Here is a 23,231-nt window from a genome sequence, read left to right as displayed (position 1 = left end):
ATTACCATTATATTTTCACTTAAGGTGGTAGCTCAAGGTCCATTTTCATACATTTTGTTTCGGCTTTAATCTGGGTAACTAAACAAGTATTGGCAAGTAAAGAATTTAAATTCACGTCTAGTTAGTGATTAGTTCTCGCAGTTGAAGAAAAAACGTAAAAATAATTAATAATCATGGATATTTCGGCCTTTAAAATTTAATATGACGAAATTTTAAAGGCAGAAATATCCATGATTATTAATTATTTTTACATTTTTCTTCAACTGCGAGAACTAATCACTAACTAGACGTGAATTTAAATTCTTTACTTGCCAATACTTGTTTAGTTACCCAGATTAAAGCCGAAACAAAATGTATGAAAATGGACCTTGAGCTACCACCTTAACTTAAAACCTTCATACTGCAACTGGAACTTTGTAGATGAGATTTTGTTTTTGGGGACCGTCAAGTAGTGTTAATTAAGTTAATTAAGTTTGATTGTATTATAGTCTCATGCATATGTTATTAAAAAGTCTTTTAATAAACAGTTTGTGTCCAATCAGAACCATTATTTTTTCGGGAAAATACGCCTTGTCGCTCTCGCCATAGGGTGGTGAGTGAAATGGTTATATTCGTTTCACTAGTCTTTTGACCCAGTTTCGACACTCGGGAGTACAGCATAAGATTAAACATAAAAACCGCGATAAAATCCATTGTATTATTTCAAAGATTTTTTTTTGCTTTGTATGACGAGACGAGCTTTCCGTACACCTGATAGCAAGCGATATGACCGCCCATGAACAGTAGAAACACCATCCAACATTTTTTGTATCAAAGAATAGAATGCAAAATGAAACATTCACTACACACATATTAAGATTCTAAGTAACATCCCATTTTACTTTTAAGACGTTATATAAATTGAAAGCGATCAGTCCCCTGTCTCAGCATTCTAGTCAGGTCACGCTTTGGAACTAGTTCGTGATGTCTCACAATGATTTAATTAGCAGCATTACTCTATGTGCTACTGCGATTAATTCGTGTCAAGATTAAAGTAATTCATACTCAAATTACTTTTACCTAGAGTTCTAAGTTCAATGTGTAGGATATTAATTCTTGGTATTACTAAATTTAAATGTTAATTATTAGATATATAATTTTATGTGACTCTATTCAAAGTATTAATTTATTTTGAGTATACACATGTTCTAACAAATTATATACATTCAGTCTAATTTTGTTTATTTTGTTTCAGGTATGTTTGGATGATCACCAACCCAAAAAAAACCTTAAAATATCATCAATCCATGAAGTATGTATTAGATATTATAATCAATAATTGGAAGTTTCTTCGAGTTATTGTTTTTTAATTCTGTAAAATTACCTTCGTAAGTATGTTCATAACTCTAGATTGAATTTTATTTACAAACATATAAAAATATACATAAAAATTTTCATGCTTAAATATTTAAAAAGGAAGATATTTTAGTACAATTATGCAAATTCGAGAACACAACCTACATAATCGTTAAACGTTCTTACTTTTGTAATAACAGAACAAAAACATGTCGTTTAATTGTTACAAATATAAAAATTAACGACGATCGCCGTTTACTTTCAATACAACTGCAATACGAAATCTGTTTTTACTTGTGGTAGCTCTCATATGTGAGAGTCCGCCTGGGTAGGTACCATCGCAGTGCCTATTTCTGTCGCCAAGCAGCAGTGTGTAATCACTGTTCCTGTTTGAAGAACATTGTAGCCAGAGTAACTATTGAACATAATAAGACTTAACATCTTATGTCTCAAGGAGGCGAGCGCAGTGGAACACCAAACAATACTTTGTAATTCAGGATTAGGATGGTGTTTCTACTGTTTATGGGTGGTCGTATTGCTTACCATCAGGCGAACGGTAAGCTCGTCTCGTCATTTGAAGCAATAAAAATGTTTTGAGCAAAGCAATTTGCGCTCGTCAAAACAAATGGCACGGCATTAAAGATTATAATATCAATGGCGCTTTCCATTCATACATCGTACTAAGTCACTGACGTCCAAAAGTGTTGGGATAATTTAACAAGGCTTGCGTCTTATTCATTAATCATAAGCGATGAGAGGCGAGCGAATAATTACTTGCATTCTTTCTCGATCTATTAAATTTAATGGGTAATATAGAGTGCACGTGCCTAATTGGTTCTTATTATGCTGCAATGTAATTTATTATTCTTAATAGCTTTTATTAAAGTCTATTATTGAGTGAGCTAACTGTACATTTACAAGTTCTTGTCTATTGTAGTTTAGAATAAAGGAAATATCAATAAATATGATTCTAATAATGCCAAAGCATAAAACGTGTAACAAAAAACTTAATCTAGGCCAACCTGAAACAACATTAAGTAAAGGTTAAGGAGATTTAAAAGGCAAGTTATTTACCTACTTAATGTCGATTATAAGCTATTGAAATAGCACACAAAAATAAAACCTTGGACAACAGTATTTGACATTTATAGCAGAAAAATATATGAAATATTTCTATAACCATTAGCTAGTATCAATAAATAAATTCTACTGGCAATTTTTTGTTAACAGTTAATTTAAACCTAAAAGATCGGCTGCCAGACTTCAAGACACTGAGCGAAGATCGAACCGTCAACAACTTAAAAAAATGTAATTGTAAAATGTAGGTAAATACTGTAGCTTTGACTTTTCGGATGACCAACACCTCAGTCCACCTCGTGACCATGAAGGCTGCAATGTCTTCGATACGTCGGGAGAAATTTATAATATAAAAACTGCAAAATGGTTTTATAACAATGTTTAACATTCGCGTAAACATACAAAATTATTAGTCAATTTAAAATGTATAAAAACGTCTAGCTATTAGCTACGCTGATAGTCTGTCGCTCAGGCCGCGCCCCACACCAGTAATTGTTTGGTGTTGCCACAGTCACGATCACGAATTACCGGTTACCGTCCGTTGTCGGTTGTCATTCGAACGAAAACACGAACAGACAGCGGGGTGTGAATTTTTAATGCTTTATCTTTATCAATTATAGTGGGATATTTCACGAAGTAATGGCTATGAATGTTTCAATGTTTTCAGACTGATGAATATTCCGCTTTGCATAATAAAAGTTACTTTTTTAATGTATGTTCTTAAAAACTTTTCTTCTTCTTTCTTCTTCTTCAGCCTTTGATAGTCCATCGTTGAATATAGGTCTTCAAAGTTTCCAAAATAACCTGTTAGAAACGGGCTGTATCCAGTTTATTTTAATTTAATACAAGGTTTTTATAAAAGGATGTCTGTTTACTCTAATTGACATTTTTATAGATCATTGAAAAATCCTGCGCTGTTTCATAAAATTAAAAATATAATATAATTGTATTTAAAAGCTCGCGTCGCAACTGCGTAAAACATTTTTCCGGGGTAAAAGTCTCGCCTTATATTTTCCCAGGATAAAAATAGCTTATGTTTTATGTTATATATCTAGCAATACATCGGTGAAAACTGCATTAAATTTTGTGTAGCAGTTTTTGCGTGATACTTGTACAAACATACAGACAGACAAAAATTCTAAAAACCGTTGTTTTGGCTTCTATCGTTCTAACAAAGACCCATATTATGTTTTTCTTCAATATCTATAATGTGCAGACATCGGCCTATTATAATTTTATTTTAATGATTATTGTAGGCTGTCTGAGAAACTACTATTGCGTGATCGCAGTTACTTCGCATTTAATCTAGTCCACGCCTAGTACTCTAGAAGTTAGTAAATTATATTATTGAGTATTCAAGTCAATTTAGCTTTTAGTTACTAAACTACACCCATCTGTGCATATATCAAAAGGTATAAATGCCCTTTACCTGATTTATGATGTGAATATACTACGAAATACTAAGTTACTAATTATGAATTAATAATTTGACTCATATTCGACTCAAATTTAAATTTGCACTCGCAGTTGTAGAAGGAACTTTAAAATTATTAGGAATAGAGTTAAATTTTACACATTAATAATCTGACACATATTGCTGTCACAAACCAATTGGCCTTCGCAATTATAGAAGGAACCTTAAAATTATTAGGCATAAAGTTCTATTTTACACTATTTGGTCAGCTAGCCTAAAGTAGTCGGCGTCCACTTGTCCAGGGAGCGTCAGAAATATTATGCAATTAAGTTACGTGGCGATATTTGATAGTGTTTGGAGGTATTGTGTTAGATAATTTCAGCACGATTTTTAGATCGTGATTGGAGTAATTGGAGTGTGTTAAATAATTAGTAGTCATAAAATTAGAAATGGTTGGATCATCTTTAGTAATATCTGCTGTTATTACTTCGTGAGCTGTGATTATTCGAGTTATGAATTGTTTAATTATTTTCAGCAGCTTATAATTACATTAATTTTCTAATGATTATTTTATACTCTGTTAAATCTTATTTAATTTTGACATAAAATTACGAATTTTTAAACAACCACAAGATCGTAGACATAAAATAATAATACTCATACCATTTAATTTCAAAATGACAATATTACGAATTTTTAAACATTGAAAGGATTGTAATAAGATAATAATATTTATACTAAACAGCAATTAAAATCCTGATCAATTACAATTCCATTATATACGACCTAAATGGCTATAGTGTTAAGACAAAGAACGCAATACGACCTACCAAGGTCATTGATGGTAGGAATTAACTTTTTAGTTTAAGGTTATAACAGATGAGCAATTCTCATGAAGTGGTATGGAAACGCTGACCAATGTGAAACAATAGTTATAGACTAATGAGTATAGTCAAGGAGAAAATTGTTAAAGCGAGGTCGTAGAGTTAGGGGATTGAGAAATTTGTGTCTTACACTCTTATAAAGAGGGTTGAAAATAAATCGATTAATATAGTATAAAGTACGTAGTAGGGGGCATTTTTAGAAGAGTGAAATTTTCGCACGAGTTGCTTAACGTATGAGTTGAGTTCCTTACGTGATTAAGGAAGGATTTTTGGGAAAATTAAGTAGTTTGTCTCGAAACTTCCAAGAATGGACGGAATATTCTTAAATTGTTACTCGGGGACGATAGCATGATCGTTAAGTACATATAATTGTGCCCATGACTTCTAAAAAATAGACACAATGATTTTATTTATCTGAAAAACTACTCAGAATAGAATTTAATACTGAACTTGTCCTTTGTATAAGTCATCCATGTAACAACCGTGTTTAGTTCTTTAATACATAGGTGCATGAGTTTAATTGCGTTTAGATGTTATCGCTTTTATTATGTTCTTTTGGTTTATGCTGCCTTGGTAGCTCAGTGAACACAATGAGTAATTTTATGACCATTGCTTTTTTTAAGTGTAATCGTAGTTTTTCTTTATTGAGAACAAGGCAACGTGGCCTGATAAATGCCCAAAAACATGTCGATCGCAAGAGATGAACATCTCCGGACTGTCGGTACGGTTATGCCGGCCTGCTTCTTCACGAATTAGATTTTTTTTTTAATAAAAGCTTCGAGGTTATTTTTTAATTCACAATAAATTAGCATATTGCCAATATAAACAATTTGCATATATTATGTTCATAGAATACAATAGAAGGGCTTATGACCGTTCGATTTGTGAACGTACTTGTACAAGAGTGCCCTTTATAACAAACAATGGAATATAAGACTTCATCGTGCTCAGTTTTTAGTACAAATCGTGATTTATTAGAAATTAATGCTGTAAGCCATTTGCAAGAAATTAACCGTAAACAGTGAACATAGACACCGTATGAAGAAATCTTGATGTATTACTATGTTAACTTAGAGCGGATTTTAGATGTGAGTGTAAATTGCGCAGGTGACATTTTCAAAACAATTTTATAAGTATGTACGTAAGGCTTAAAATAATACGGACGTTGTTTAAATGTCTTCTAATACTACAACTAGCTTGTTCTATATTCGAAAAATTCTCGCCCAATTTTATTTGTCATAGTCAAGATGACCAAGAGCCTATTTAAGAATCAAAGAGTTTTAAGATTATATAGAGCGAACATTGGGAAGATTGTCATACAAAAAATTTGCACTTATATGGTTACTCAATCTACCGTTAAATAGCAAAACACCAACGTAAATTACTTATATTTTTCCATATTATGATTTGCCCGTTTTATTGCGAATATTAGCATATTTTCCGTAAATATATTATTTTTGTATTAATATTTAAGGACGCTGTGACATCTTGTCATACGAACACTTCAAATAACACAGCGATTTATTACGATTTGGTAATAAGTTTCGGAGCAAAAAGGCCTCGATGTCTATAATCAACTATATAGTTTAATGTCTTCGTAAAAAAATAAGAATTGTTTATGTTCTCCTAGTAAGTTTAACAATGGCCGTGTCGAATATTACCACAGGATCACACACGGCGTGCAACCGCGACTAATTATACTACAAGATAGATCGCTCTGCGGTTTCCAAGTCGCTTCAAATCGCGCATGCGTTTAATTTGAGCGAATTAGGACGATGCTTGGTAAATATGTTAAATGCATATCATAAGATGCAATATACCGTTTTGGGCTGCGTATTAAATACAAATTGTTTGTAAACTAACTTTGCTCGCGACTTCGACTGCGTGAACAAGTTTTTTCGGGCTAGAAGTCCCGCAGTATATTTTGCCGGGATAATAAGTAGCCTATGTCTTTCCCAGGGTCTAAACCTGTCTTCATACTATATTTTATCGAAATCCGTTCAGTTGTTTGTGTCATATTCAGATAGACAGACAGACGCGTTGACATATAAAACGAAGTACCCCACTTTGTTTTATAAGTACCGAAGATAAGGAAAAGTGAAAAATACATATCCAACTTTTCCCTATGCTTCTATTTGATGAATTGCGTTGTGAATTAAGACTGATTAGTGCTCATCGTGATTTCATATAATGCGTGTCACTGCCGATCGTAGCTTCAGGAGTTGAAGTGAGCGTAGAATGGCGAATGGCGATTTTTCGAAATGGAACCTGTAGCCCCACATAGTACTAATAATATATTAATATGCATAAATGGGGTCTGCAAAAAGTTCTAATGATAATTATAATAATAATAATATCAGCCCAGTATTATATACTTGCCCACTGCTGAGCACGGGCCTCCTCTACTACTGAGAGGGATTAGGCCTTAGTCCACCACGCTGACCTAGTGCGGATTGGTAGACTTCACCCACCTTCGAAATTCCTTTAGAGAACTTCTCAGATGTGCAGGTTTCCTCACGATGTTTTCCTTCACCGTTAAAGCGATCGATAAATTCACAAAGAATACACACATGATTTTAGAAAAGTCAGAGGTGTGTGCCCTTGGGATTTGAACCTGCGGACATTCGTCTCGGCCGTCCGTTCCACACCCAACTAGGCTAGCGTCGCTTATGATAATTATATTTTACATAAATTTCAAAAGGGAAGCTGACTAGAATCGAGTTACAATATGGACCCTCCGCCACTGGAGTGTGAGATGGTCTCGAAAACGAAGTAAGGGAAGTATGAAAACATCCACAAACTAAACCCCACAAAGTCGATTGTATGCGGCAACTTAGCGCAAATCTTCTCGGGTCTCCAATGAAATTAGAATACAATAAAAAAATGTGGCTAATAAACGTAGAATAACAGTATCTAGACAGTAAACAACATAAAAACCTTATTCTATATCGGGATTATTTTTGTTTTTATTTAAATTCCATCGACATTTCCATAATTATATTGAAATGTTAATCATATTGTTCCTACGCAAATTATATGAAAAATGAAAACAAAAGTACATGCTCTATAAAGGCGCCACGAAGTTAGCAAAAATAAAGAAGCTTCGACAAAAATAGTTTTGCTTCTTCGATATGCGCATTCGGAGACATTAGACTTAAAGCTTATGCACACAACGTATTTTAAACTCAACTAAAATGCAACAAAATCGCTTATAGTACGCACATTAACAACTTGCGTTTTCAGCTCTATAAAACGTCATATGCGTAGGCTATAACTGTCATTTCAATATTGTTTGCTCAGTTCTTTTTATAACATTACAAAGTACTATTATTAGACTATTTTTGTGTAAAAAAATGATTATCCAAGTCATTACAACTACGGTTAAGGTGCAAAGTCTATCTAGATTAATAAATAAGAAAAGTGTTTTGTATTTTGGCTTTGAATTTAAATACAGCATTCTGTGATTTCCACAGAGAGATATATGTATATGTTATAATTTATTCTTTCTTCGGATAATTTATATGTAATAATACTTTGGCTTCCAATATGTTAATAGATGGAGGTTCAATCTAGCCTTGCCTACACGGATACCTGAAGTTTTTTACAACTTTATTCTTTATTTTAAGCCTTAATTCAGTCAGGGGACAATTAAAGTGCTTTAAACAGCATAATTACCCCAGGTTCCATAAACCCGGATGTGGTTGACGTTTTTCCTTGACATTTCAATGTAAAGGCAAACATATGTTTCACTGGAGCTATATAAAATAAACAAAAACTTACCGAGACTAATGACATGTCGGAAAAAAATATAATTTTAGTTTTATTTATACTATGAACAGCTTAAATTCTGACTTATTTGTGAAAGAGGGATTAATAAGATTAAATCGATAATACTCTTCCTTTTTTACCTTTCTCTGTAAAGAAATGATCCTATAATAATGAGAATGATTAAATTGAGAGGCTTTTCTTTAAAGTAAACTAAGGAACCGCTGGATAGAATTGGATGATACTTGGCATGATGATAGGTGAGACAGTCTTCACAAACAACGGCAGTAGAATGCGGGTAGGGCAAAGTGATTTCACTGCACCTGATGGTAAGTGAAGTACCATCCAGATAAAGAATTTTTTGACGAGAGATGATCATCCTACCCAGTTGTTACAATTATGCCGGACTTCGAAATACTTACATCCATACTAATATATAAACCGTTTGTTTGAAAAAGCTAATGTCAGGAACTACAAAACTTTCACGTTTTCTTTCACTTTCTTTCACCCTCAGAAAATATTTATCCCGGAAAAACTTTTTCACGCAGACGGAGCCGCGGGCAATAGCTACTTAATTATATATTAGTAAGACAGTAAGACGTTTTTGTACTCCTACAGTGCTGATTTGTCACGCCATTTTGACATTTTCATTAATTCGACAGCTTATCGAATGGCAGTCTTATACATCACGACTTACCGCCCACTTTTGCTAGAAACAATCTTGACATTTACAGCTCGATTATACTACTTAATAGATATACGAAACGTATAAATAATGGTGTTTAATTTTGGTAGATAAAGCCTAAATTAGTGAAGGGAACAATTATAAAACAATCTAAGTTAGATGTCATGTCCTTATGGTGATCAATTAAGGTTAGATTAATGAACAATCTACGGGAATATAAAGCTGTTTGTTAGTTTTTCAGATAGTAAGTATCAGAACGAAGTGATCTAAAATATATGCTCGCTCGAAGCAAATTATGTTAACACACACAACATCACGCATTTATTTTCGTAGGGGTATGCAGAGGCGCAACCAGGGCACCCACTTTTCGCCAAGTGTTTTCTGTCCCATTATGTCATGCTATATCAATTATATTAACAATGGACAAAAAATGCTATTTTCTTATGGAATAAAATTTAATGGTTTAAAAATGTATGCCCGCTCGAAACAAACTGTGCTAACAATGGACAAATTGTTAATTTCTTTTGAAATAAAATTAATTGATTTTAAAAAATATAGTGTATATTAGTCAGGGACGGAGAAGCCTTCGTTCATGAATTATTTGTGATATCAGTTCTTAATTCTAATAAGTATTTCCTACCACAAAGTACGAAGAAATTCATAAACTTGCAACTTTAATCTTTATAGTATAAATGGCACTCTACAATGTATTAGATTAGCATAGCATATAATAATTATCTACGGCATGCGATCCATTACCATAACGAAAGAAATATTCGATCTGCATGTGTGAAAAACAGTCACATTTCTGCATTAATTTCGAACATGCCACAATCAACTTTTTATCACCACTATTGACCGGTGCAAATATAACATTCTGACATTTCAAGGCGATCGTTTTTTTTACCAACTATCGAATGTTCAATTGCAAGTAATTCTAGAAATAAATGAACAAGAATAATGTCGTCTAATAAAATCATTTCAAATGCCAAGGCAGGCCGGTGTTTACTTGCTCTATATGAGGGTAAATTAACGCTCAATATATCACATGGACAAATGTCATATTGTTGTTAAAGTAAAGCAAAAAGCATAATGGCATTTGCATTCTTTTTATTTCTTAAATTAAATGGGGGAAAATTTACCGGTCCCAACTAACCGGTTGTGTTTATGTGTTTGATGTAATCTGTTTTGATATAAATTGCGTTTTTTACTTTCGTAATCAAAGTACTGCATCTCGGGGTTTTCTTGGCGAAAAATTTATTTAAAAATTACAAATATGTTTAAAAATTATATTTTTAACGTAAATCGTATCGCCATGCGATACGATTATTACATAAATAATTACACTATAAAGTTCTTTTCTAAAAATTGCCTACATTGTTTCAATAAACGTTGTCAATTAAAGTGGACGATGACCTCCTCATGATGCAGCAACAAATAAAGTATCAATAACATGTACATTAAATCAAGTACACAACGTAAAACAATACATACCTCTCTAATTGCCTTGAATAATTTTTAACTATCTCAAAAAATCAAACCTTGAGATACATTGAGTGTTGCAACGTACAGGCATATTTTATACCACTTGTGCATAAAAAAAGTGAAAAGGCGGGTGTTATAACGACAGCGAGGTCGAAAACCGTGACAACAAAAATAAAACACGTTATGTCCATGTCATAACATTTAGCGAGTAAATAATAATATTAGCCCTGTATTATATACTTTGCCCACTACTGAGCACGGGCCTCCTCTACTACTGAGAGGGATTAGGCCTTAGTCCGCCACGCTGGTCTAGTGCGGATTGGTAGACTTCACAACTTCTCAGATGTGCAGGTTTCCTCACGATGTTTTCCTTCACCGTTCAAGCGAACGATAAAATCACAAAGAATACACACATGATTTTAGAAAAGTCAGAGGTGTGTGCCCTTGGTATTTGAACCTGCGGACATTCGTCTTGCTAGTCCGTTCCATATCCAACTACGCTATTGCCGCTATAGCGAGTAAATAATAAGAGATAATTTACACGAAAATAAAACGTTAAGAATTTTGAAAGTATGAGATTTTCTTGTCTACGAAAATTAAGCTTTAACAAATTCTAGATGTCGAGTCATGATATTTTGTATCAGTAGAATGACGAGATGAACGAAATCAATCGCTTTTTACTGCTTGTTATCTGTAACAAAATTATCGTTTCATATTCTCGGTATTCATTGGCAGTGTTGATTGTTCATCTTACATTACTACGTGCTGCTGACAACTTAAAGTCACGATGATTTCGATCCAGTAACATTGTAAAACGTCTTAGTATAGAATAAAATATATGCCTAGTTTGCTGATTAATATTTATGCTAACTTGATTATTTATGATTATTAAAATTGTTTTAACGCTAGATTTTATAACTTGCGACAAACACAATAACACGGACGCGGAACGTCGTGCCGGCACTGAAATACAACTAACGTTTGACGAAATTTTTTTGTGGTCTAGATTGATTTATATAATTTGGCTTTATTAGCTTCATTACGGTTAATAGTCGTATGTATTCGATACTGTGCAGTAGATTGTACTAAAAATAAAATTAAGTCTTTTATTTTTCACTAGGTTTTGCTCTAGGGTCCGCCAGTTTGGTGCGAAGTGAAAAATGGTGCCATAAAAGTTCCATAACAGTTTTTCCGCGATAAAAAATAGCTAATATTCTAAATTAATTCGAAAAAACGCGGTCAGCGATTTTTTGTTTCCTTTTGTTTTATGACTGGCTGTTGCTCGTGGCTTTACTTGCATCAAAAGCCTCTCCCGCTACAAAGGTTCTTAAATAACTGTATCGATCCTATACTGAATGTACAACATCCAAATATCCAAACACTCGCATTTATAATACTAGTAGATAAGATTGGTAAGCGGCGATAGCTCAGTTGGGTGTGGAACGGACTGCCGAGACGAATGTCCGCAGGTTCAAATTTAAAAGGCAAACACCTCTGACTTAAAATTATGCGTGTATTCTTTGTGAATTATCGCTTGCTTTAACAGTGAAGGAAAACATCGTGAGAAAACCTGTATACCTGTCAAGTTCTCTATAGGAATTTCGAGGGTGTATGATGTGTGTATGATGTCTACCAATCCGCTCTAGGCCAGCGAGGTGGACTAAGGCTCAACCCCTCTCAGTATTACAGGAGGCCAGTACCCAGCAGTGGGACAATATATAATAATAGTATAGATTACTAAGAATTTCCTCCATTTAGTCGTTTTTAATATATGTTCATTACCTCGAAACCGATAACGACATGTTTAACACACCTCCTTCCATACATAGAAACACGCATAGGTATTTAAATCCAACACTAAATTTATAAATTACTACTAAAATATGTAGGTTTTGCACCTAAAATGGATACAGGAACTATTAAACTGTATTAACACATATTAAGGCGTGTCTACACTGAAATCGGGCCTAAGGCGCGTTACCACACGTAGATGTAATCTGCAAGGCTATTAGGATAGTACTTGATTAACGTTGCATGAAACGTAATTACAATGTAATTGTGTTTAAACAGTTTCACGTGTTGGTTACGCAAGATCGATATTTGAGTGTTTATACTTATCAGTCTGTACAAAGATTGACTATTAGAAAATGTCTCAGGCTTTAAGTCCACCATCAACAGTCTTATTTATACAAATTTAGCAAAGCTATGCTTAGTTAAATTAAAATTTACTTAATTAGCTGTAAGTCAAAACGCGCCATCTTGCCTGTTAATAAGGTCTAAACTGGGAAACGGGTGATCTTTTGACAGCTATTTAAGCAATTCTTAATCACCTCAACGCTAAAACAAGTTTATAAGTAAGACTGATATTGTATATAAAGTTTAAATAGAAAATATAAGCCGACCCTTGTTAGTCACCTCTCAACGCTAAAACTAAGTAAGACTGCTATTATATATAAAGTATTGTACATAAATATAAGCCGACTTGTTAGGCTACCAAACGTAGTCAGGTTAAAAAAGTCTAAATCTGACCACCTTTTTTTTTGCTTAACGAAGTGAATCCTGGCGCCTTACTATCTCTTATAGCAATAATAAATTACTTAGAAATTTCATACCATGACGGCCTCAAAACAATCTTAAAGCCATCATGTATTATCGAGTAGTTTTGTGTGACGTCATGGCAAATCATTCAGTCTATACCGTAATATGTAGTGTCTTAGACCATCGTTACGCAGGAGTAAAATATCAATTTTATAAGTTCGTAGTCCGAAACTGGTTAATATTATTTTTAATTTGAAACAAAATTCCTTTAATACGATGGTTTTGTAAAGATAGTGGTAAGGCCTTTGATTTCGAAGCGCGATAGGTCTACGTAGGCTACTGTGGCGGATTTTTCTTGTGTTTGGTAGTCAGTATCTGAGCGGATATAAATATCCGATCTTTTTTATAGTTAAGCCGAAATGATTGAATATTCATATATAGTGTTCATTTGTGTTGATGATCTTGCGAAAAATAGGACCACTCTTTTGCCAACGACACTTATAATTGTCGTTTTAAGCTGTTGGAAACTTTTTTGGTATTATTTGTAAAGTAATTTGTATAATGTACTGTTTGTTTCCTGTAACCAACAACTGTTTTTTAATTTTTCGAATTGGTGTATTTTTAATAATCGAAACGGGAGTGAATTTTGTGTCTCACATTCAGTCATTCACTCAGCGAGGTTCCGCTATTTTATACGTAATTAGCCCCCCTCTCCCCCCTGTAAGCAACTAATTACAATTTCTAGTAGTGTACCTACTGCGTACTAAGCATTTTTCAAACTTGTCCACATGGGTCATCTATAATTATTTCGGGGTCTGGAGTTAGGTTTCCTTGCTAGACAATGGCTTTAAAATTAACCTTGCTGTTCTTTAGATCATAATTAATGACATCTTAGGTCTATGTTAAGAATAGACTTTCTTTCAATTTTTCTCATGGGAATCTTAGATATCACGTTACTGATACACATTAATACATGCTTTATATAATGATACTCATTAGATCACTAATTTGACATTGAAAGTATAATGATGTCTTATGTTTATGCGAATGTTAGATATTAAAATAAAACAATTTTACGGATTATGTCGCTGTTTTATTATATTATCATTTTCTTCCGACGTTTCGAAGACTTTGCATATATCTTTGCACTTTGACTTTGCATATTGATAGCGTTATAAAATCCACAAAATATTTTTATTCCAATTGACATTGAAATGATTTCGAAATTATGTCTATTTTTTAATTACAGCCTACTGGGACAGAATCGCGAGCCAAATATGTGCAAAATATTAAAAAAAACTCCAAAATGTTTACGTTTACAATCATTGGAAACAAAGAAAAAACACAAATTTACGTAAAATATTTATAACATTTCGATGACAATATCGAAACTTGTATGAAAGGCGTGGTCAAAACAACTGTTACTTTTTCCGAGTGAGAGGTCCAAGGTTGTGGTCCGTGCAGGCACTGAATGGACAGTAATATACAATACAGAACCAAAAGGTCAGCGTTTGGAAAGGGCGCGCCCGCACGACTCAGTATGTCGGATTTCGATTAAACCTTTGTTGCCCAATTTTAAAGAGATATAGCGTAGGATTAAATTAGTAACTAATGAGGCTTGAAGTGTGGTGCCGATTTAATATGTAATATATATTTATTGACATGCACTTAACGATTAACGACTTTATTTTAGTTTTTAATTTTTACGCGTTTATTGAAATACAATGACTATAGTATATTTTGTCTACGTTTTCTCATTTTCTGAGTAGTAATCTTAAAATTTGTTAAATAAGACTTAGACCTAACCTAGATCTTAAGACCTAAAATTATAAGCATAGATCGCAGCACCTACACCGGCCTAAGATAATAATATAACATAATACTTCATGATGTTTATTATAAACATATCAGTATACTGAACGTAGCCTATAACAATCGAATAACCCAAACTGCGGTACTGGAGCTAAAATCACCGTTCCCATACTATCCATAACATTTTGTATTACGACATTAGCATTACTAGATTATAGATACAATAAATCATTGAATACAAGCGTGTTGGATCGCCTGCCTACATCAGTGTCCCACCTACTGCTGTCCGTTCGCCACCCACGTGGGCCGGCTATTAATAAAACAGTATTGAGAGACGTCATTAGCGAAGGAACCTTAATCATCCAATGTGGTTAAGATTTAAACAGAGTTTAAGACCTAGTTTAAGTTTTTTGGATTATAAAATTATTGACTGCCTTAGTGGCGTAGTTGTATTAGAGTACGATTGCAGTGCTGAGTTCTCGGGTTCGATCCCCTAGTTAGTTAGCGATATTAGACTAATATTATATGCTCTTTTCATTTTATAAGTATGTATATATATCGAAGTAAAATTATTCTAAATCATGATCGAATTTATGTTATTTCCGTGTTTTACCTTCTGATGCCACAGTAACTTCAACTTCGCAATTATACTCTTTAATATATTGTATTAAGTTCTTTGTTTGTAGACCGCCTACTGTTTCTGGAAATTGCATACCTGCTGTAATTAAACGTATTAGCATACGCAGTACTGTTCTTGTTTCAATTCACTTTATTATCATTTAATTTCCATTTTCACATATCGCGATATGATTTAAGTCCTTAATTGGCGTGGGATGTTGACTGAGTCAAGTTTTCAAACTGTTTTTTTATTGTAAAATAAGTCTTTGAACAAAGGAGTAGTATTTATCCAGGTCTGAAAGGCAATTGTTATAACTTATTTTCCGTATATTTAAGAAACATATATACGGGAAATGAATTATAATATACATATTTGAAATCGTCAGACTTTTCTGCGTCGTTAAATCTGGGTTCCGTAGCTCTAGAACAGTTTTTATATGATATTTTTTATAGCATATATTTTGATTTTATTTACTATAATAGTTTTTTAAGCTGTGTTATGATATAAAATCATCATCATCAGTCGCAGGATGTCCACTGATGAACATGGGCCTCCCCAAACATTTCCAGATTGACCTATTGGAAGCGGCCTGCACCCAGCGAGCTCCCGCGACTGACTTAAAATAATAGATCTAATATCTGCATTCCTATCTGCTGTCTAAAATGACCTTTTTACACCTATAAACTAATCTAAAGCTGCAAATACACTTGTCAATTATAATTTAAACATGTTCTCGTTCGTGCTAATTAGTACACTTCTGACCTTCCTTCTTCTTTCTCTTGTCAGTCTGTTCGTTTATTAGAGACGAGATCACCTTGATTTCTTATCTTTTATCAGATCTGCAACACGATTGTAATAAATATTTCGTTATGCAAAGCAAGGTGTGTTGCATATTGGACTCCCATTATCAATTCCTAATTTGGTGCTTTTGTTATTTAATAGCAATAATTTACACTGTCTGGACTGCATATTTCTTTTTGTTAAAGCATTCTTTGTTTCTGAAGTTTAAGGTTATATGCCGGTGTTTACGTTGTAAGCAAATGTGACAAAATATTTTATTATATTTCTCGTGGTCGTTTCGTTCCATGTCGTTCAGAGAACTTTGAGTTCACTTCCGCATTAAAGCTCCGGGTTGGGCCGTGTTAAGCTTTTGTTGTATTTCGAGAGCATGGTAATGTTATAGTGTAATGACGCGTTATAATTTATTGCGTGCTTGTTTCCTTATTTTGGGATCTTGAAATTTTCGAGGATTTTTTTATAGTGAATGGCAAAGAGACCCCACTGTATCTGATGGTAAGTGGAGTGGAGTTCAATAGACTAACTACTGAGATGATTACCCCTCGACAGTCGACACAATTATGCTGGCCTGTTAGAACCGGATATACACAGGCTGATCCCGGATGCGACACACTTACGTAGGCGACTATGGCGGATTTTAACACCTTGTGTACGGTGATCGTTATCCGGGCGAATAAAAAATATATCCTACTACCACCAAATATAACACTAGCTATAAATATTGCATCTAAATAATATTTCATTGTATTATTTCTTAAAGGATTTGCCTTTGTTATTTGATATTCATACATTCCGCACTATTGATTGGCAGACTTTCTGCTTGAGCTTGCCGTGTAAACCGATAAAATCCATTTGTGATTGACAAGTTGGATACTGTTTAGAATATAATAGCTTTAGAAGTATTACCGCAGATATCAAGACGCTCGGTATTATATTTTCTTTGTTTTGAGCGGAAAATGTAATATATTTTAATACTGTTATTATACAAACAAATTTGAAATGTAATACCATTCTCTTAACGTTTATAATCAATCCTCAACGGGAAGAAGGGGTGTTATAAATCTAAGATGTGTCTGTGATATGTCGGTGTATGTCATAACAGCTTCCAAAGGAATGAACCGATTTTGAAGCATTTTTTTATTTGAAAGCTAATGTGATCGAGATGTCTTTAGTTATTATTTTATCTATATTTGCGTTTTATGTTATTATTCAAATCATTTAATATGTCGAGTACCTTGACAAAATAACCAAATGAAAAAAGTTTTTTACATAATAAACCCCGTGCTAAAGTAATCTATATCATAGAATAAAAGCACCGACCTTTTAAATATTCAGATGGTATTCTAAAATATTTACGTTTCGCGAGTTCTTCGCAAATATTTTCTTCAACCGCACCTTGTGACATTAATGTGGTCCGGTGTGAAACGCCAGTGTTTTACCTTTACGAGCGTTCTAGTACCACACATTTATTTCGCATGATGTACAAGCGCAGGCGCGGGCATATTTCATGTTTTGTTCGAGAAAATCCTCGTTTATCATTGTTGAGAATTTCCTGTGGTGACATTAAATCACTTCTTTGGACTATTTTAAAGAATTGCTTTAGGCCATTGCGAACTATATTAAGCAAATATCTTTGAGACGGGTTTAAAGGTGTATATTGTGATTTTTATTGCTCTCTATTGTGTTAGCCTCCCTCGCACGTCTATAAAATACCATAATAAGAAAACTGGCTTTGTATGATAAAAGGCATTTTACGCGTTCATTTGGACTAGAATTTATCGAGATTTCATAAAAAACGTTGCACTGAATAAACATTATTTATAATAAAATAAACTTCTTACTTCAATTTAATACTTCCGTTGTTTCTTCAGTCAGATTTACTTTATTTAAAATTGACTATAATTTTTAACTGTTTTACTACGTAGCAGTGATATCTATAATATGCAGTTTATTGGAAATACGGTGTTGTTAAGTTCAAGTTTATAATAATTCGCACTCCCTGTGGGTGTAAATGCAGTCTATAAATGTATTCAAGTATGTTACCGATACTTGTTCCCATTCACCGCCTACCTCACCGACTAATAGAGTCCATTTTTTCTATTACAAACATGGAAACGCAATCAGAACGGGTTGAAGGAAGAAAACGAGTGGAAGTCAACGATCTGACCGTAGTGCTATCTAAGCTGAATTCTGCAAACAATGCAACAAGAAATAAGATTTCGACACGTCATATTGCAATATGCAGATAAATCGTTGCTCGAGCATTTCCCACACGACTGTCCATTATTATGGATCTCATGTTTTGCGGTCCGTCCGTGGGGAATAATAAAGGCTTATTACCCTTGGCTTGCAACACCCGCGCCCACGATCAAGGAATCGCCTGATTGATTAATAAGCTGTGCGGGTATTATCGTGTGCCGTTGATAACTGGGTCGATTTCGTTCGATAATGTTTTGGTAAATCGAGTCTTATGGTTTTGTTAATTGGTTCGGTTTGTTGGACTACTGGGTGCATTGGCTAATCGTGGATTAGAATGTTATGAGTTTTTAATGGCGTTTGTTTTTCTGAACTAAATTGTTTATTTTGCGTTATTTTCCTATTATTTACCAATCGTAGCTTTAAAAGTAATTACATCTACATACATAAATTTCCGAAACTAAAACCACTCAGTAAAATTGAGGACAGCTAATTCCAAAGTAGTCTCAGTTCCAACTTATTTTAAACTCAAATCTAATATACTATTTTATTTTCTAAAATAACATGATTTAAACGAACAAAAGGTAATAAAAATGTTTGTTACAAATCACGGACCTTTATTAGAATCTGTAATATGCAGGTAAAGTGTCGCTAGTGCGAGGCATGTCGTTTGTTCAGATCAGGCGTCAATCTCGCGGCCCAAATCTCTGTGTCGACATTCGTCTTAGCTGCTTCATGTATCTTGACTATATCAACATAGTGGTTATTTTTGTTTGGCACGAGTACCAACGTCGATTAGCCACCTGTGGGAAACTCAACCTTTTGTTCCCTTGCTATTGTTTCTATTAGGTTTGATTGTGACGTTTCAAATACAAGGTTCTGTTGCGAAATGTTTGGTAGATAACGTACTTCTCTCAGCACCTGTAGAAGTATTTGATGTTGGATTGTATACAGTTTGGATCGATTACAATGTGAATGAAATTTTTTATGAAGAGGATTGCAGAGTTTTCAGTGAAGACAACAAGTATTTTATGAGTATAAGTACAAATTTTTTATTTAAATAATAATACCTTCAAAGATAGTGGTAATACCGTTGAGCAGTGTTTCTGTTGTCTTATTTAATATATTAAGTAGAAAAAATATCAAATTGTCATGTAATTTAGATGTAAGATTTTTATGAAAAGGATATAAAGAAACCACATTAACTCAAGGCAAAAGGGTATTACGTTTAAAACAATGTACACAATAAACTTCGTGCTTTAAATCATTCTCATTATTTTGAATTAAATCCTGTTTTTATTAATGCCACATACCTACAACATGCAGATTTATGAGGTCTCATAACCTCTTAAGTGTTTCAAGGTATTACGTGACATTCAATTGTTAATGCATGTTTACAGAGGGACCTAAAGCTTAAATACAACGTAACAGTTAATGTAAAACGAAAGTATTCTCAAAAGCGTGACCAAATGCGTAGTGATAATTCGCTTTCTATGTAATTCGGAGGGAAATGTGAGCGTGAAGATAAGTGTGAGGCAGGTCTCGTTTGGTTATCTTGAGTTGGGACGATCTCAGCAGTAGCGAGTAAATTGTACGGCTGCAGATTTTTGGTTTTGAATTTTGGAATATTGAACAAGGGGCGTCGAAATTAGTTAGACTGGTCATTTAAACTTATTATTTACAATAAAATATTTGATGATGATTAATGAAAGAATGATGAGGGCGTCATCAATTTTGAGATAATTCCGAAGCTATTTATTCTGACGGGTTTAAAGGGACATGCAACAATAGTTTTATATGTGATAATACAAATAATTAAAAGCCACAAAATCTTGCTAGTGTAAACTAAACGCTGCTATTTAAAAAGTTCTCAATGATGAAGACGCTACAACTAATTTCACTGGAACTGGCGTGAGCATAATAGCTTTATTCATTAACTTCGTGTTCATAACGTCGCACGAGAGAAGCTAACTGGCTCAAATCCCACACGGTGATCGCACAGTACGTGACGAAGTGTCCGGCGTTTGATAACTTTGCCCCATTCTCATATTGATACATATCAGCATCAAGGTTTGCTCCTTCTGTGAATTTTAATGGTCTTAAGAAACCAGCGCTACCTACATTTATGATGGATCTGATATGATTTGCTCAATTTGGTTGTAATGGTGCTCTGTTTTTCGCGCTTTGGTATGCATTGTCGGCTTCATTGTTGGTTTTTGTAACAATTGTAACATTTTATGTTGCAATAGTATGAATTATACAAAGCGTAGGACCTTTACTTGCAACTCGTACATTTAGTTGTTAGAAAAGATGTCGTGGTACGTTTATTTGTAAATAGATTTATATTACGTGATCCCGTCATCACGTCTTATTGATTTAATAAATCTATCAAACATTATTTAATTTATACTTGAGGTATCTACAATCCTCTATATAAATTTAATAGTTAGTCATTAACTACAATTTAATATAACATTTATCAATGAATATAGATCAATCGTAAAAGCTGGCGTTTAATTTTTTCATAGTCGACATTCATTATAATTAATCATCAGGATGTTAATAAATGAAACCTATAAATTTTGTAAAATGACAACCGAATTATGCTATTATCTTCACCAACAAAAAGACAATAACTATTGTCACGGAACTTGAATTATGAAATAACATGACAAAAATTAAAATCCACTTTCATTTGCGTAATCAATTACAAGTTCACGTACCTACTTGATCTGGAAGCTATACATTTTGAGAGAATGCAACACGCGAGTGTGTGCAAGGACGCAGAGTGATGCAAGTCGCATACCTTCGGCTTAAACCCGGCCATTACAGTTACCGGTGGTTGTTGCTTATTATTTCGATTATTCTGCACCAAGCTTTATCTAGATGTACATTAATAATGGATACGTTTCAAAACAGTTTAAGACTCGATTCAAGACGTGAATGATGGAATTTGAGATGCTAATCTCAGTGAATAGTTCGTTTGGTTAAGTATACGTTGCGCGGATGATTTGCAAGCCTAATGGTTGCTCAGCAATGAATTGCAGACGTGCAAAGTTATAAATTTTCAAAGAAAACTTAATACAAATATAATTATATGAATGAGACACGAATTGTGAAATGATATGACTCAATAAGTCGAAGTAGTATTTAATGAGGAGAAAAACAATTTTCAAGTCAACATTAATAACACTAGATATATCAAATCTTTTGGTAAATGTAGGTAAAACGTATTTTTTTCTTTCAGAATGCTTCGGCGCCCATTCAGATCGCTCAGATCGTTCAGACCGCTCCCGGCAGCGCTCCAGCCCAGTTAGGAGCGTTCCCGTCGCGGCTGACATCAAGCGGGACGCGGACTTCGACTGCCCCGAAGAGTTCGGGTACTACCCCCATCCCACCGATTGCACACTTTACTATGTATGCGTGTTTGGCGGCGCACTACTCGAGTCATGCACTGGTGGCCTTATGTACAGGTGAGTTAATTAGGAATTTTCTTTATCAGTACCAATAATTATTATTACTTATGTTCTACGGTGTTTTTTATATTGGGAGTTTTAGTAGATTAACATAGCTTATTCTTGTTATATGGTTTAATTTTTAGTTTATAATAATATCTTTACATTTATGAAACGTAGGTTCTTAATATTATCAGTCGTTTAAATTCATAGACAGTTACAAATTAGACTTAAATGGTAAAAGCACATCCAAATAATTATTGGTGTAATTCAAATTTTCCACAAAACAAGCTAAAAGCAGTAGATATATGAAATTATTTATGCCTTCCAGCCACGAGCTCCAAACTTGTGATTGGCCGCGTAACGTAGGCTGTGATGGCGCCAGCGTGATCGGCGGCGAGGAGCTGGAGCGGCTAAGCGAGCGCGAACAGCGACCCCCGCCACCGCCGCCCCCGCGCCGCACTCCGCCCCCACCCCCGCCTCGGGCCCAGCCCAACCCGGTAATCACATCTAGAGGACAGCCAAAGTTCAACCGTGAAGAATACGAAAAGGTATGTCTTATATGGCGTTCTTGACAATTGAAATTAAAATTCATGAATAAGCGATTAATGGCAATAAATAACAGGAATTGTGGATTTCGCAGAACAGGGCCAAGGAATTGATGACGTGGATTTATGTATTAACCTACTAGTTATCTGCTTACCCTTTAAGTAAATTAATACTAAAGGTCATAAGAAATCAGACCAACGCAACCCATGCTGTGCTTCAGTTTTTTCGATTGTATAGGAAATATTTAGAGGTATATATCATAAAATTATAAACAGTAACCTTAAAATTTTGTATTTTTGTAGCAACAACAGTTATATGCCGATGTAGATGACTTGCCCCCTGTCGAAGAAATCGAAAATGACAGACAACAGCGTGTTTATCGGGGACAACCTTCAACTATTGGGCAAGTGCAAAAGGATAGAGATGGTTATGGATCTCAAGTGGTCAGCTCTGGTAGAAATCTGAATTCTAATATAATCCCTGCGTCACTACCTCAGAGCGGTAAACTTGGGTCTTTCTCTTTCGGTTCTCAAGTTGATGACAGACGAACAGCTACCGTCACACCTGCTCCTCAAAGTTATAGGTAAGTCCTTAACAAACGTGACCTGATATTGACAAA

General features: G+C 34.2%; 1 protein-coding gene across 1 annotated transcript in view; it reads left to right on the top strand.

Moving 5' to 3' along the window:
- LOC115441262 (mucin-17) overlaps nt 1–23,231 on the top strand; it is a 131,365-nt gene that overhangs the window by 95,442 nt on the left and 12,692 nt on the right. The window contains exons 2-4 of the mRNA XM_030165986.2: nt 21,856–22,081; nt 22,395–22,614; nt 22,915–23,195. Coding sequence (XP_030021846.2) covers nt 21,856–22,081; nt 22,395–22,614; nt 22,915–23,195 — 727 coding nt within the window. The remainder of the gene's footprint in view (nt 1–21,855; nt 22,082–22,394; nt 22,615–22,914; nt 23,196–23,231) is intronic.

This window comes from Manduca sexta, chromosome 25 (assembly GCF_014839805.1).
Source record: "Manduca sexta isolate Smith_Timp_Sample1 chromosome 25, JHU_Msex_v1.0, whole genome shotgun sequence".
Lineage (NCBI taxonomy): Eukaryota > Metazoa > Arthropoda > Insecta > Lepidoptera > Sphingidae > Manduca > Manduca sexta.
Note: the sequence above shows the minus strand (reverse complement) of the source record. Positions and strands in the feature narration are given on the sequence as shown.